The sequence below is a fragment of the Rhinoderma darwinii genome, chromosome 7, assembly GCF_050947455.1.
Source record: "Rhinoderma darwinii isolate aRhiDar2 chromosome 7, aRhiDar2.hap1, whole genome shotgun sequence".
Classification (NCBI taxonomy): Eukaryota; Metazoa; Chordata; class Amphibia; order Anura; family Rhinodermatidae; genus Rhinoderma; species Rhinoderma darwinii.
The window spans coordinates 143,395,490-143,411,579 of record NC_134693.1 but is presented as its reverse complement, the minus strand read 5'-3'; the positions used below and the strand labels follow the sequence as shown (position 1 = coordinate 143,411,579).

Here is a 16,090-nt window from a genome sequence, read left to right as displayed (position 1 = left end):
AGTTTTGGGTGAAACGTACGTTGGGGTCAGGTGACATCTTTGTGTCTTCTGATGTTGCTGCATTATCCCTGTTCTGATAGATATTTGTACTTGGCCGTCATCAGTATCCGCGGGGGCTGTGATCACATGGACACTTGGGTGAAGGAGATCTGTTCGCGGATACGCACATATGTTGTCATTATGTTGCATATCAGCTCAGCCCACCCCCCTCCATTAGGCAGCCCACCCCCCTCCATTAGGCAGCCCACCCCCCTCCATTAGGCAGCCCACCCCCCTCCATTAGGGTTTATTCCTCTCTCTCCTCTTTACTGTTACATATTTGTCTTGTGTATTTATCGGTTAATGTTTCTCTCACACGAGACATCACTTACACGATCTCCGGCACGTCCGTATTCTATAGGTTGTCTATAGATTCCTCTATTCCACCATTTCTAATGATCTTTGTCTACAGTTATTTAGTCAAATCAGTGCCCCCCCCCCCTTCTGCTCTGTCTGTGTGTGTCAGTCTTTACTGTCTGTTCTGACATTCTATTTATGTATCAGGTGCCCAGGATTAACTTCTAGGTTCAGCCCAGATAAAGTAGAACTGCAGAGCGGGGAATAGTGGGAGGACACAGGGACTATAATGAGAAGGTCATTGATAATGGAGTCCTGGGGGGTGGGGACATCATTGGGGTGACGGTGTAATAACGCACAGCAGGATTTTTCTATATACGGGTCACACATTTTACTTTCACGCTCTGGACAGGTTTGTAATATTTGACGTATCTTCCCATGATGCATCATTGATGTCTCGGTGTAACGTCCGCGCTGCAGTTGTGAATGGAGCAGCTCTTGTAGAACGGACCAGGGACACGGGAGGGAGTCAGTACCTAAATATGCAACTTGGTCCCGGTGTCCGCAGCGCCAATGCAGGGGGCTCAGGAAAGACTAAACCTTCAGCTGTGGCTCCGTAGATGGATAAACCGAGGCCTGAGGACAGGAGATGTGAAGACGTCAGACAACGAGAACCATGCGCCCCCCCCCCCCCTCACCATCCCAGCAGCTCCTCGCTGGGGGACCCTTATAGCAAACCGGAGGACCCCTTTAATATATGTATCTCTACATGCCTGTGCGATGCGGCCCAACGCCATTTTGGGGGGCACATAACCATACAAAGGGGATATACATGTATCAATATTAAACTGTCCCAGTCACGCTCTACAATATAAGAAAACTACATGGAGGTTGTCCGTCTCTTTAGCAAAAGTGGCGCACGTTTCCACCGCCGGACACATATGATAAAACAGCAGGACCCCCGGCAATGTCCCGGACACTTACTTGCCGCAGAAATCCTTCACAACATGCAGGAGATGTAGTCGCCCCTCTGGGTTTTCTTCCAGCCATTTTTTTCACCATCTCGGGGTGCCGAGGATCCCCCTCCAGGAAGACGTCACTGGAAATGGAAGCAGCAGATGACGCTGGAGATCCCCAACACCCCCCATCACTCCCTGGGGTCCCTTTAAGGTCACCTACCCTCGAGCCTTAAGCAGGACCGGTGCCAGCCGCAGAATCCCCTTCATCACGTCCATCCCATCGAGACCCCCGTCTAATGCTGAATGATCTTCATATCTAGGAAAGCGCTGCATCATATTACACTACAATAGTTATCATGGGGGGGGGGGGGTCAAGAACAGGAGACCCTCCCCCATCTATTACCTCCATATAAACCTAATAGGTTCTATAGAACGATGACCCCTACCTGAGGATCTCTGGCTCCAGCTGAGTCATATCCTCTGTGAATATATAAGGGGGATTACTGACCAGCGCAGATACGGGTCCCAGGTCTTGAAGACGCTCTACAGGATCTGTTGGGAGAGATTGTTAGTGGGGCCCCAGAGATGCAAATAGCCCCCCCCCCCTCCCTGACATTTTTGCTGACTGCAATGGTCTGCAACCTGCGGTTCCTCAGCAATTGTGAAAACTACAACTCCCATCGTGCTGGGGAGACACGCACTGCAGATCATTGCATTATGGAGACATCAATTCTGCAATAACAAATAAACATTGATGTTCAGCCACGATGAGGGTCCCCCCCCCCCCCCAACTGGATATTTGATTAGCAGTTCCCATGAGTGCGGAGCCGGATAACGTCCCCTCTCACCTGTCACGATGTCGTGCTGGAGAACGTGAATTCTGTGTCGTAGGCCCAGCCTGGTGGTAGGAGGCAGCGGGTGAGAGCCGCAGTATACGACATTTATGTATTCTCGCCCTATTTCAGGCACTCACCTCTCGGCGTTGTCCCGGGTCAGACGCGCAGCTGCTTCTGATTTATCTATGGCGATGACACGAACCTGAAGAACGGACATGAAGAGGGCGACATGTAAACAGGAGGAGGGATGGCGCCATACGGTGGAAACTATTCACCCCAGAATCAATGTTACTGCAGGACATGCCACAATGACTGGAGGTGGAGCGCCCCCTAGAAAGAAATACAAGATCAATAAACCTGCTGCAGGAAGCGCCATTACCTGAGGGATCCTCCGAAGTAACGCCAAGGACACCGCTCCGGACCCACAACCCACCTCTAGAATTGTGGACTTGGTAGAATGGCGCAGCTCCTCGCAATCAGCGACCACCAGACCCACAAGTTCCTGCATCAGAGAAAGAACATCATCCGATATCTGAGGGCGGTCAAACTACACGCCAGGAAGACTACGACGTGCTGGGTACAAAGAGCGGTCTCCTGGGGCTGAACCTGCATCGGCTCAACTCAACTTTCCAATGCATTTTAAAGCCGCTCACCAGCCCCCCCACCATCTTACTGAGCCCCCATACCTTAGTGAGCCCCCACACCTTCAGACTGAGCCCCCATACTTTACTGAGCCCCCACACCTTCAGACTGAGCCCCCCGCCCCGGTCTGTGCAGCAGGCACCTGATTATCATCTTTTATCACGGTTACTTGCAGTTTATAATTATTCTGTCCACAAATCATCTCCACAGCCACAGCTTGTGCTTATACACTGTATCCAATCTGCACAAGCACAGCTGCAGTGTAAAGTATGGGGGAGTGAAGAGCAGAAGCTGGAGTTTATAATGAGACAGGAGGTGGAGTCACCAATCATAGTGGAGCAGACAAGGAAGTAAACAGATAACCGGTAAGAATCCCCCAGAAGGGGTCCGCTATAAATCTATGGTGTTCTGGGCAGTAATGTTCTCTGGGGTACAGTGGCCCCCCCCATGTGCATGCGGCTGATGTGCAGCAGATATCTGACCTCCTGGATGGCAGCGCGGCCTGAAGCTTGTCCTGTACAACCCCCTCTTACCTCCGTCTCCGGTCGTGGGATAAGCACCGGGGGTCTCATTTCTAACGTCATGTCTAGGAAGTCCCACTCTCCAATAATGTACTGGACGGGAACCCTGAAGAGGAGAAAATGTAGGAAATAACCGATGCGTGGGGGGACCCATGAAATATATATTATACTGCAGCCTAGGGGTGAACAAGCTACGCTGGACCCCCCCCCCCCCCGTGACAACAGATGATTTTCCGCTCCACACAGACTCCATGTCCCGGGAAGTTGTGATTCACATCATCAGATCACGGGATCCCTCTACTACACCCTATACTTGTCTTATACTGATCATGAGTTACAGCATGTCTTTTACTCCAGTCACCTCCAGAGCTGCATTCAGAATTCTGCTCGTCTTATTCTCCAGTCACCTCCACAGCTACATTCACAATTCTGCTGGCTGCTGTTTGGAATACGTCACCACTGAGCTAAACAACAGTAACTGCTTTGCTGAAATCCCATAATACATTACACTTTGGTGCAATGCATTGTGGGAGATGTATTTATTTCTGTACTTTGTGTATTGTGGCTGATGTAAACGCTACTTCTGCCATGATGTACCGCTGCAATACCCTGTGCAGACACTGAACCAGCAGGGGGCATCAGTAAGATGTGAGGTCCTGCAACCTCAAAAGATGGAACGAGCATAATTGTGACTGCAGCTCTGGATGTGACTGGAGTATAACACATAATGTGACTCAGGCTCAGTATAAGAATTGACTGAACATTACACAGAGAAATGATGAAATACAATATTAGCAATGTGTGGGGATCAGTCACCTCTTCAGACGTTCTTGCGCCATTTTCTCTACGAGCGCCAGCTGATCCGCAGATACGGGGGAACGGGCAGCGATGGATCCTATACTGGAAAACTGCAGGGAAAGACAGATATATAAGCCGGCTGTGTATACCCCTCCCCCGCTGAAGGACTGCGATGTGGCAGACCCTGACTAGGCCGGGTACACTCTGCTAGAAGGTGTATCTAACTCCCTGCTGCAGGATGTGGAGATGAGAATTATCTGTAGCTAATAATATACATTATACGCCGCACCGCAGGCCACTCACCTGCGCTCTGCATTATCCTCTGAGGAACTCAGTTCTGCGCTCACCCTCCGTGTTCTACTTTTAGGGTATGTGCACACGATAACGACAATTACGTCTGAAATTACGGAGAAAACCGCCCCTGCATTTCAGACGTAATTGCTTGTACTCGCGTTTTGCGAGGCGTCAATTACGGGTGTAATCTTGAGCGGTTCTTCACTGGATTCAATGAAAAACGGCTCAAATTACGCCCCAAGAAGTGTCCTGCATATAATGTATATAAGTGTCCTGCACTTCTTTGCCGAGGCAGTCATTTTACGTGTCTTTTGACAGCGACGCGTAAAATTAAAGGTTGTCGGCACAGAACATCGGCAAGACCATTGAAAGCAATGGGCAGATGTTTGCCGACGTATTGAAGTCGTCTTTTCAGGCGTAAATCGAGTAAAATGCCTCGTTTACGCCTGAAAATAGGTTGTGTGAACCCAGCCTTATACTGGAGTTCTGCTCTGCACTTCCCTCTGACACTCCGTATTCTGCCCTCCGCTCGGCCCCTCCTGCCCTCCGCTCGGCCCCTCCTGCCCTCCGCTCGGCCCCTCCTGCTCTCCGCTCGGCCACTCCTGCTCGGCCCCTCCTGCTCTCCGCTCGGCCCCTCCTGCCCTCCGCTCGGCCCCTCCTGCCCTCCGCTCGGCCCCTCCTGCCCTCCGCTCGGCCCCTCCTGCCCTCCGCTCGGCCCCTCCTGCCCTCCGCTCGGCCCCTCCTGCCCTCCGCTCGGACCCCCTCCTGCCCTCCGCTCGGACCCTCCTGCTCGGCCCATCCCGCTCGGCCACATCCCGCTCGGCCACATCCCGCTCGGCCACATCCCGCTCGGCCACATCCCGCTCGGCCACATCCTGCTCTCCGCTCGGCCCCTCCTGCTCTCCCCCTCCTGCACGTTGCACTCACAGTTTTTGCTCCCAGTGCATGAGCTACAAGTATCCGGCTGGAGTCTTCTGGTTCCAGGATCTTGTGTTCGTGGAAGATGTTCTCCCAGTATGCCGCCAGTTTATCTGGTGTCACTCCGGTCGTCCCTGCCCTTCGGTGTGGCACTGGTTTATGGGTAACCTTGACAAGAAGTTGTCGCAGTAAACGATGCATGACCTGCAGCGAGAGAGAACAACATGAGAAGTGAGATCAGGATGCCGAGATCTTACAGCAAATATTTCATGGTAATATCCTCAAATCTGCAGATCCAGATAATTACATGTCTGGAGATGGCGACGACCTGACACATGGAGGTATCACCACATAATGAGGGCGATTACCCTCAGAGGTCTGTATCGTACGACCAACCGAATAGCCCCGTGGGGCACAGCTGCAGCATTGTTACTATGTGACTTTTCTCCTGATTCACAAATAGAATGCCAGAAAAGCAGTGAAGACTGACACCGATATATGAAGAGCAGGAGAAGAGATGTACCACTAAATGTCAATGCCAATTTATATGCCATTCAGGGTGTGTGGAAAGCAGAGTGACTATGGGCACTGTAATGGCTACCAAAAGTGTCTCTCACCCTGCTAGGCAAACCGGACTCACAAATGGGTCAATGGAAAGAGAGGGCGACCTGAGGATTTAGACTTCCAGGTATTGTTTATTTTAGGCAGATAACATCCGTGGAAGTTGCTCGCAATCACACAGACTAGGAGGACGGAGCGCCGCGTCAGACAATGGATCACATCATCTAATATTCCACAGCAGTTCCCGGAAAACTGGGCGGGAGCTCATAAATCTGCAGGTCTCGCCCGGACACCACACGGAAACCTGTATAAAAAAAAAACAAATGTCCACATTGTTACCCTGCTCCGGTGGTGACCTCGACTGACAACAATTCTTATTATGCTGGTATTGCTTGAGCACTGTATAGCGGTATTATTAGAGCAGTGTATGGTGGTATTATGTGAGCAGTGTATGGTGGTATTATGTGAGCAGTGTATGGTGGTATTATATGAGCAGTGTATGGCGGTGTTATGTGAGCAGTGTATGATGGTATTATGTGTGCAGTGTATGGTGGTATTATGTGAGCACTGTATGGTGGTATTATGTGAGCACTGTATGGTGGTATTATGTGAGCAGTGTATGGCGGTGTTATGTGAGCAGTGTATGGTGGTATTATGTGAGCAGTGTATGGTGGTATTATGTGAGCAGTGTATGGTGGTATTATGTGAGCAGTGTATGGTGGTATTATGTGAGCAGTGTATGGTGGTATTATGTGAGCAGTGTATGGTGGTATTATATGAGCAGTGTATGGTGGTATTATGTGAGCAGTGTATGGCGGTGTTATGTGAGCAGTGTATGATGGTATTATGTGTGCAGTGTATGGTGGTATTATGTGAGCAGTGTATGGTGGTATTATGTGAGCAGTGTATGGTGGTATTATGTGAGCAGTGTATGGTGGTATTATATGAGCAGTGTATGGTGGTATTATGTGAGCAGTGTATGGCGGTGTTATGTGAGCAGTGTATGATGGTATTATGTGTGCAGTGTATGGTGGTATTATGTGAGCAGTGTATGGTGGTATTATGTGAGCAGTGTATGGTGGTATTATGTGAGCAGTGTATGGTGGTATTATATGAGCAGTGTATGGTGGTATTATGTGAGCAGTGTATGGTGGTATTATGTGAGCAGTGTATGGTGGTATTATGTGAGCAGTGTATGGTGGTATTATGTGAGCAGTGTATGGCGGTATTATGTGAGCAGTGTATGGTGGTATTATGTGAGCAGTGTATGGTGGTATTATGTGAGCAGTGTATGGTGGTATTATGTGAGCAGTGTATGGTGGTATTATGTGAGCAGTGTATGGTGGTATTATGTGAGCAGTGTATGGTGGTATTATGTGAGCACTGTATGGTGGTATTATGTGAGCAGTGTATGGTGGTATTATGTGAGCAGTGTATGGTGATATTATGTGAGCAGTGTATGGTGGTATTATGTGAGCACTGTATGGTGGTATTATGTGAGCAGTGTATGGTGGTATTATGTGAGCAGTGTATGGTGGTATTATGTGAGCACTGTATGGTGGTATTATGTGAGCAGTGTATGGTGGTATTATGTGAGCAGTGTATGGTGGTATTATGTGAGCAGTGTATGGTGGTATTATGTGAGCAGTGTATGGTGGTATTATGTGTGCAGTGTATGGTGGTATTATGTGTGCAGTGTATGGTGGTATTATGTGAGCAGTGTATGGCGGTATTATGTGTGCAGTGTATAGCGGTATTATTAGAGCAGTGTATGGTGGTATTATGTGAGCACTGCATGGTGGTATTATGTGAGCAGTGTATAGTGGTATTATGTGAGCAGTGTATGGGGGTATTATGTGAGCAGTGTATGTTGGTATTATTTGAGCAGTGTATGGTGGTATTATATGAGCAGTGTATGGTGGTATTATGTGAGCACTGTATGGTGGTATTATGTGAGCAGTGTATGATGGTATTATGTGAGCAGTGTATGATGGTATTATGTGAGCGCTGTATGGTGGTATTATGTGAGCAGTGTATGGTGGTATTATGTGAGCAGTGTATGGTGGTATTATGTGAGCGCTGTATGGTGGTATTATGTGAGCGCTGTATGGGGGTATTATGTGAGCAGTGTATGGTGGTATTATGTGAGCGCTGTATGGTGGTATTATGTGAGCAGTGTATGGTGGTATTATGTGAGCAGTGTATGGTGATATTATGTGAGCAGTGTATGGTGGTATTATGTGAGCAGTGTATGGTAGTATTATGTGAGCAGTGTGTGGTGGTATTATGTGAGCACTGTATGGTGGTATTATGTGAGCAGTGTATGGTGGTATTATGTGAGCGCTGTATGGTGGTATTATGTGAGCGCTGTATGGGGGTATTATGTGAGCAGTGTATGGTGATATTATGTGAGCAGTGTATGGTGGTATTATGTGAGCAGTGTATGGTGGTATTATGTGAGCAGTGTATGGTGGTATTATGTGAGCAGTGTGTGGTGGTATTATGTGAGCACTGTATGGTGGTATTATGTGAGCAGTGTATGGTGGTATTATGTGAGCAGTGTATGGTGGTATTATGTGAGCACTGTATGGTGGTATTATGTGTGCAGTGTACGGTGGTATTATGTGAGCAGTGTATGATGGTATTATGTGAGCAGTGTATGATGGTATTATGTGAGCGCTGTATGGTGGTATTATGTGAGCAGTGTATGGTGGTATTATGTGAGCAGTGTGTGGTGGTATTATGTGAGCACTGTATGGTGGTATTATGTGAGCAGTGTATGGTGGTATTATGTGAGCAGTGTATGGTGGTATTATGTGAGCAGTGTATGGTGGTATTATGTGAGCACTGTATGGTGATATTATTTGAGCACTGTATGGTGGTATTATGTGAGCAGTGTATGGTGGTATTATGTGAGCAGTGTGTGGTGGTATTATGTGAGCAGTGTATGGTGGTATTATGTGAGCAGTGTATGGTGGTATTATGTGAGCACTGTATGGTAGTATTATGTGAGCAGTGTATGGTGGTGTTATGTGAGCAGTGTATGGTAGTATTATGTGAGCAGTGTATGGCGGTATTATGTGTGCAGTGTATAGCGGTATTATTAGAGCAGTGTATGGTGGTATTATGTGAGCAGTGTATGGTGGTATTATGTGAGCAGTGTATGGTGGTATTATGTGAGCAGTGTGTGGTGGTATTATTAGAGCAGTGTATGGTGGTATTATGTGAGCAGTGTATGGTGGTATTATGTGAGCAGTGTACGGTGGTATTATGTGAGCAGTGTACGGTGGTGTTATGTGAGCAGTGTATGGTGGTATTATGTGAGCAGTGTATGGTGGTATTATATGAGCTGTGTATGGTGGTATTATGTGAGCACTGTATGGTAGTATTATGTGAGCAGTGTATGGTGGTGTTATGTGAGCAGTGTATGGTAGTATTATGTGAGCAGTGTATGGCGGTATTATGTGTGCAGTGTATAGCGGTATTATTAGAGCAGTGTATGGTGGTATTATGTGAGCAGTGTATGGTGGTATTATGTGAGCAGTGTATGGTGGTATTATGTGAGCAGTGTGTGGTGGTATTATGTGAGCAGTGTATGGTGGTATTATGTGAGCAGTGTATGGTGGTATTATGTGAGCAGTGTATGGTGATATTATGTGAGAAGTGTATGGTGGTATTATGTGAGCAGTGTATGGTGGTATTATGTGAGCACTGTATGGTGGTATTATGTGAGCACTGTATGGTGGTATTATGTGAGCACTGTATGGTGGTATTATGTGAGCACTGTATGGTGGTGTTATGTGAGCAGTGTATGGTAGTATTATGTGAGCACTGTATGGGGGTATTATGTGAGCAGTGTATGGCGGTATTATGTGAGCACTGTATGGCGGTATTATGTGAGCAGTGTATAGTGGTATTATTTGAGCAGTGTATGGTGGTATTATGTGAGCAGTGTATGGTGGTATTATGTGAGCAGTGTATGATGGTATTATGTGTGCAGTGTATGGTGGTATTATGTGAGCACTGTATGGTGGTATTATGTGAGCAGTGTATGGTGGTATTATATGAGCAGTGTATGGTGGTGTTATGTGAGCAGTGTATGGTGATATTATGTGAGCAGTGTATGATGGTATTATGTGAGCAGTGTATGATGGTATTATGTGAGCAGTGTATGGTGGTGTTATGTGAGCAGTGTATGGTGGTATTATGTGAGCAGTGTATGGTGGTATTATGTGAGCAGTGTATGGTGGTATTATGTGAGCAGTGTATGGTGTTATGTGAGCAGTGTATGGTGATATTATGTGAGCAGTGTATGATGGTATTATGTGAGCAGTGTATGGTGGTATTATGTGAGCAGTGTATGGTGGTATTATGTGAGCAGTGTATGGTGGTATTATGTGAGCAGTGTATGGTGGTATTATGTGAGCAGTGTATGGTGGTATTATGTGAGCAGTGTATGGTGGTATTATGTGGGCAGTGTATGGTGGTATTATGTGAGCAGTGTATGGTGGTATTATGTGAGCAGTGTATGGTGGTATTATGTGAGCACTGTATGGTGGTATTATGTGAGCAGTGTATGGTGGTATTATGTGAGCAGTGTATGGTGGTATTGTGAGCAGTGTATGGTGGTATTATTAGAGCAGTGTATGGCGGTATTATGTGAGCACTGTATGGTGGTATTATGTGAGCACTGTATGGTGGTATTATGTGAGCAGTGTATGGTGGTATTATGTGAGCACTGTATGGGGGTATTATGTGAGCAGTGTATGGTGGTATTATGTGAGCACTGTATGGTGGTATTATGTGAGCAGTGTATGGTGGTATTATGTGAGCAGTGTATGGTGGCATTATGTGAGCACTGTATGGTGGTATTATGTGAGCAGTGTATGGTGGTATTATGTGAGCGGTGTATGGTGGTATTATGTGAGCGGTGTATGGTGGTATTATATGAGCTGTGTATGGTGGTATTATGTGAGCAGTGTATGGTGGTATTATGTGAGCAGTGTATGGTGGTATTATATGAGCAGTGTGTGGTGGTATTATATGAGCAGTGTGTGGTGGTATTATGTGAGCACTGTATGGTGGTATTATGTGAGCGCTGTATGGTGGTATTATGTGAGCAGTGTATGGTGGTATTATGTGAGCACTGTATGGTGGTATTATGTGAGCAGTGTATGGTGGCATTATGTGAGCACTGTATGGTGGTATTATGTGAGCAGTGTATGTTGGTATTATGTGAGCAGTGTATGGTGGTATTATGTGAGCAGTGTATGGTGGTATTATGTGAGCACTGTATGATGGTATTATGTGAGCAGTGTATGGTGGTATTATGTGAGCAGTGTATGGTGGTGTTATGTGAGCAGTGTATGGGGGTATTATGTGAGCAGTGTATGGTGGTGTTATGTGAGCACTGTATGGTGGTATTATGTGAGCAGTGTATGGTGGTATTATGTGAGCAGTGTATGGTGGTATTATGTGAGCAGTGTATGGTGGTATTATGTGAGCAGTGTATGGTGGTATTATGTGAGCAGTGTATGGTGGTATTATGTGAGCACTGTATGGTGGTATTATGTGAGCAGTGTATGGTTGTATTATGTGAGCAGTGTATGGTGGTATTATGTGAGCAGTGTGTGGTGGTATTATGTGAGCACTGTATGTTGGTATTATGTGAGCAGTGTATGGTGGTATTATGTGAGCAGTGTATGGTGGTATTATGTGAGCACTGTATGATGGTATTATGTGAGCAGTGTATGGTGGTATTATGTGAGCAGTGTATGGTGGTGTTATGTGAGCAGTGTATGGGGGTATTATGTGAGCAGTGTATGGTGGTGTTATGTGAGCAGTGTATGGGGGTATTATGTGAGCAGTGTATGGTGGTATTATGTGAGCAGTGTATGGTGGTATTATGTGAGCAGTGTATGGTGGTATTATGTGAGCACTGTATGGTGGTATTATGTGAGCAGTGTATGGTTGTATTATGTGAGCAGTGTATGGTGGTATTATGTGAGCAGTGTGTGGTGGTATTATGTGAGCACTGTATGGTGGTATTATGTGAGCACTGTATGGTGGTATTATGTGAGCAGTGTATGGTGGTATTATGTGAGCAGTGTATGGTGGTATTATGTGAGCAGTGTATGGTGGTATTATGTGAGCAGTGTATGGTGGTATTATGTGAGCACTGTATGGTGGTATTATGTGAGCACTGTATGGTGGTATTATGTGAGCAGTGTATGGTGGTATTATGTGAGCAGTGTATGGTGGTATTATGTGAGCAGTGTATGGTGGTATTATGTGAGCAGTGTATGGTGGTATTATGTGAGCACTGTATGGTGGTATTATGTGAGCAGTGTATGGTGGTATTATGTGAGCAGTGTATGGTGGTATTATGTGAGCAGTGTATGGTGGTATTATGTGAGCAGTGTATGGTGGTATTATGTGAGCAGTGTATGGTGGTATTATGTGAGCAGTGTATGGTGGTATTATGTGAGCAGTGTATGGTGGTATTATGTGAGCAGTGTATGGTGGTATTATGTGAGCACTGTATGGTGGTATTAGGTGTGCAGTGTACGGTGGTATTATGTGAGCAGTGTATGGTGGTATTATGTGAGCACTGTATGGTGGTATTATGTGAGCAGTGTATGGTGGTATTATGTGAGCACTGTATGGTGGTATTATGTGAGCACTGTATGGTGGTATTATGTGAGCAGTGTATGGTTGTATTATGTGAGCAGTGTATGGTGGTATTATGTGAGCAGTGTGTGGTGGTATTATGTGAGCACTGTATGGTGGTGTTATGTGAGCAGTGTATGGTGGTATTATGTGAGCAGTGTATGGTGGTATTATGTGAGCAGTGTATGGTGGTATTATGTGAGCAGTGTATGGTGGTATTATGTGAGCAGTGTGTGGTGGTATTATGTGAGCAGTGTATGGTTGTATTATGTGAGCAGTGTATGGTGGTATTATGTGAGCAGTGTGTGGTGGTATTATGTGAGCACTGTATGGTGGTGTTATGTGAGCAGTGTATGGTGGTATTATGTGGGCAGTGTATGGTGGTATTATGTGAGCAGTGTATGGTGATATTATGTGAGTAGTGTATGGTGGTATTATGTGAGCAGTGTATGGTGATATTATGTGAGTAGTGTATGGTGGTATTATGTGAGCAGTGTATGGTGGTATTATGTGAGCAGTGTATGGTGGTATTATGTGAGCAGTGTATGGTGGTGTTATGTGAGCAGTGTGTGGTGGTATTATGTGAGCAGTGTATGGTGGTATTATGTGAGAAGTGTATGGTGGTATTATGTGAGCAGTGTATGGTGGTATTATGTGAGCAGTGTATGATGGTATTATATGAGCAGTGTATGGTGGTATTATGTGTGCAGTGTATGGTGGTATTATGTGAGAAGTGTATGGTGGTATTATGTGAGCACTGTATGGTGGTATTATGTGAGCAGTGTATGGTGGTATTATGTGAGCAGTGTACGGTGGTATTATGTGAGCAGTGTATGGTGGTATTATTAGAGCAGTGTATAGTGGTATTATGTGAGCAGTGTATGGTGGTATTATGTGAGCAGTGTATGGTGGTATTATGTGAGCAGTGTATGGTGGTATTATGTGAGCAGTGTATGATGGTATTATGTGAGCAGTGTATGGTGGTATTATGTGAGCAGTGTATGGTGGTATTATGTGAGCAGTGTATGGTGGTATTATGTGAGCAGTGTATGATGGTATTATATGAGCAGTGTATGGTGGTATTATGTGAGCAGTGTATGATGGTATTATGTGAGCAGTGTATGGGGGTATTATGTGAGCAGTGTATGATGGTATTATGTGAGCAGTGTATGGTGGTATTATGTGAGCAGTGTATGATGGTATTATGTGAGCAGTGTATGGTGGTATTATGTGAGCAGTGTACGGTGGTATTATGTGAGCAGTGTATGGTGGTATTATTAGAGCAGTGTATAGTGGTATTATATGAGCAGTGTATGGTGGTATTATGTGAGCAGTGTATGATGGTATTATGTGAGCAGTGTATGGTGGTATTATGTGAGCAGTGTATGATGGTATTATGTGAGCAGTGTATGGTGGTATTATGTGAGCAGTGTATGGTGGTATTATGTGAGCAGTGTATGGGGGTATTATGTGAGCAGTGTATGATGGTATTATGTGAGCAGTGTATGGTGGTATTATGTGAGCAGTGTATGATGGTATTATGTGAGCAGTGTATGGGGGTATTATATGAGCAGTGTATGGTGGTATTATGTGAGCAGTGTATGATGGTATTATGTGAGCAGTGTATGGTGGTATTATGTGAGCAGTGTATGATGGTATTATGTGAGCAGTGTATGGGGGTATTATATGAGCAGTGTATGGTGGTATTATGTGAGCAGTGTATGATGGTATTATGTGAGCAGTGTATGGTGGTATTATGTGAGCAGTGTATGATGGTATTATGTGAGCAGTGTATGGCGGTATTATGTGAGCAGTGTATGGTGGTATTATGTGAGCAGTGTATGGTGGTATTATGTGAGCAGTGTATGATGGTATTATGTGAGCAGTGTATGGTGGTATTATATGAGCAGTGTATGGTGGTATTATGTGAGCAGTGTGTGGTGGTATTATTAGAGCACTGTATGGCGGTATTATATGGCGGTATTATTAGAGCAGTGTATGGCGGTATTATTAGAGCACTGTATAGCTGTACCGCGCCACCATGTAAGTCTCTTCCATCTTGGCGCCAGTAAAATATGGCACAACTCTGCCCCTAAGGGTATGTTCACATGCTTAGCAAAAAACGTCTGAAAATACGGAGCTGTTTTCAAGGGAAAACAGCTCCTGATTTTCATAAGTTTTTTTGAGCAACTTGCGTTTTTCGCGCTGTTTTCTATGGCCGTTTTTGGAGCGGTTTTCATTGGAGTCTATGAGAAAACGGCTCCAAAAACGTCCCATGAAGTGTCCTGCATATAATGTATATAAGTGTCCTGCACTTCTTTTGACGAGCCTTCATTTTACGCGCCGTATTTTGACAGCGACGTGTAAAATGACAGCTCGTCAGCACAGAACATCCTAAGACCCATTGCAAGCAGCGGGCAGATGTTGGCCGACGTATTGGAGCCGTCTTTTCAGGCGTAAAACGCCTCCATTACGTCTGAAGATGCGTCGTGTGCAAAGCCTGCAGTCCCGGAGTCGTCCTCTTCTGTCAACTTTGTTTGAAATTCTAATCGGCTGTTTCTCAGTTTAGGAAAAGCTAAACCAATATGTCCGCCGTCATAGCAACCACAGAGTTTGTCACCCAGCTTTCCCAGTGTCCTGACCGGTTATCTAGCAATATTCCCCTTCGACCACAGTTCTTCATTAGTAAGATCAGCAGTTCGGGAGCCATAACTGTATATGACCATACGCGCCATCTCTCCCGGATAATCTGGAGACCGCCCTGCTGTCCATGCGAGGTGGAATTTTCAGCGGTCAGAATCGCAAACCACCTCGCTGTAATGGACATGTCCCTGCTTGGTGCGATTTAGGCGGCAAGCGGCACAGATCATCCCGTCAATGTGGCCGATCTGCGGGCAGAAATGCGTCTGTTTGTACTGGAAAATCGCTGCTAAACACATCAGATCTTTCCTCCCTATATGATCCACTACTGGTTTAAAAAAAAACAAAAAACTGCATCAAAAAACCTGCACGTGTGAATACAGCCTGATGGCCCTTGTCGAAAGATAGCAATATAACTAGCAATGAGTGAGGCAAAGGCTGAGATGGAACTATAAGTCACAGCATAGCCAAGGAGTCTGGTGAGGCATGCTGGGGGTTGTAGTTCCTCACGTCACAGGACGAGTACATGTTGAACATGGCAGAAAGTACAAGGTACGACCTCACAAGATAAAACAGGGCGGCTCTACATCACAGGAGGATGAGACTGTCTTGGAGATGACGGTCACAGAGGAGCTGAGCTCTGACTGCCCGCGAAACTAATCCTACCCGGCATAAGAAGGGTTAACACAGCATGCTAAACCACAGGGACCTACCACTTCCGCTTTACTTCAGAAACGAAGAACCTTCACATTAGTTCCTACAGAGGTTGCGTTCCTTCACAGCTAGACAGTCGGTCGCATGAATATTGCTGTAAAAGCATTTTCTTCTTCCAATAACATAAAATGTCCGTCTCCAGCCCTGGAACCACTAGGAATAAGCGTTAGTGCAATTATTACAGCGAATGTGGTCCTTCCCA

The 16,090-nt window shown here is 45.9% G+C and overlaps 1 protein-coding gene across 1 annotated transcript; it reads right to left on the bottom strand.

The window, feature by feature from the left end:
* Nucleotides 1-268: 268 nt before the first annotated feature.
* HEMK1 (HemK methyltransferase 1, mitochondrial release factors N(5)-glutamine) lies at nucleotides 269-15,871 on the bottom strand. The gene is given in 13 exon segments (XM_075831931.1): nucleotides 269-972; nucleotides 1,321-1,391; nucleotides 1,393-1,435; nucleotides 1,516-1,611; nucleotides 1,742-1,847; nucleotides 2,144-2,193; nucleotides 2,269-2,333; nucleotides 2,511-2,633; nucleotides 3,307-3,400; nucleotides 4,111-4,202; nucleotides 5,314-5,508; nucleotides 5,922-6,169; nucleotides 15,734-15,871. Coding segments are annotated over 11 exon segments (966 nt in total). The 5' UTR covers nucleotides 5,506-5,508; nucleotides 5,922-6,169; nucleotides 15,734-15,871; the 3' UTR covers nucleotides 269-938.
* Nucleotides 15,872-16,090: the final 219 nt, after the last annotated feature.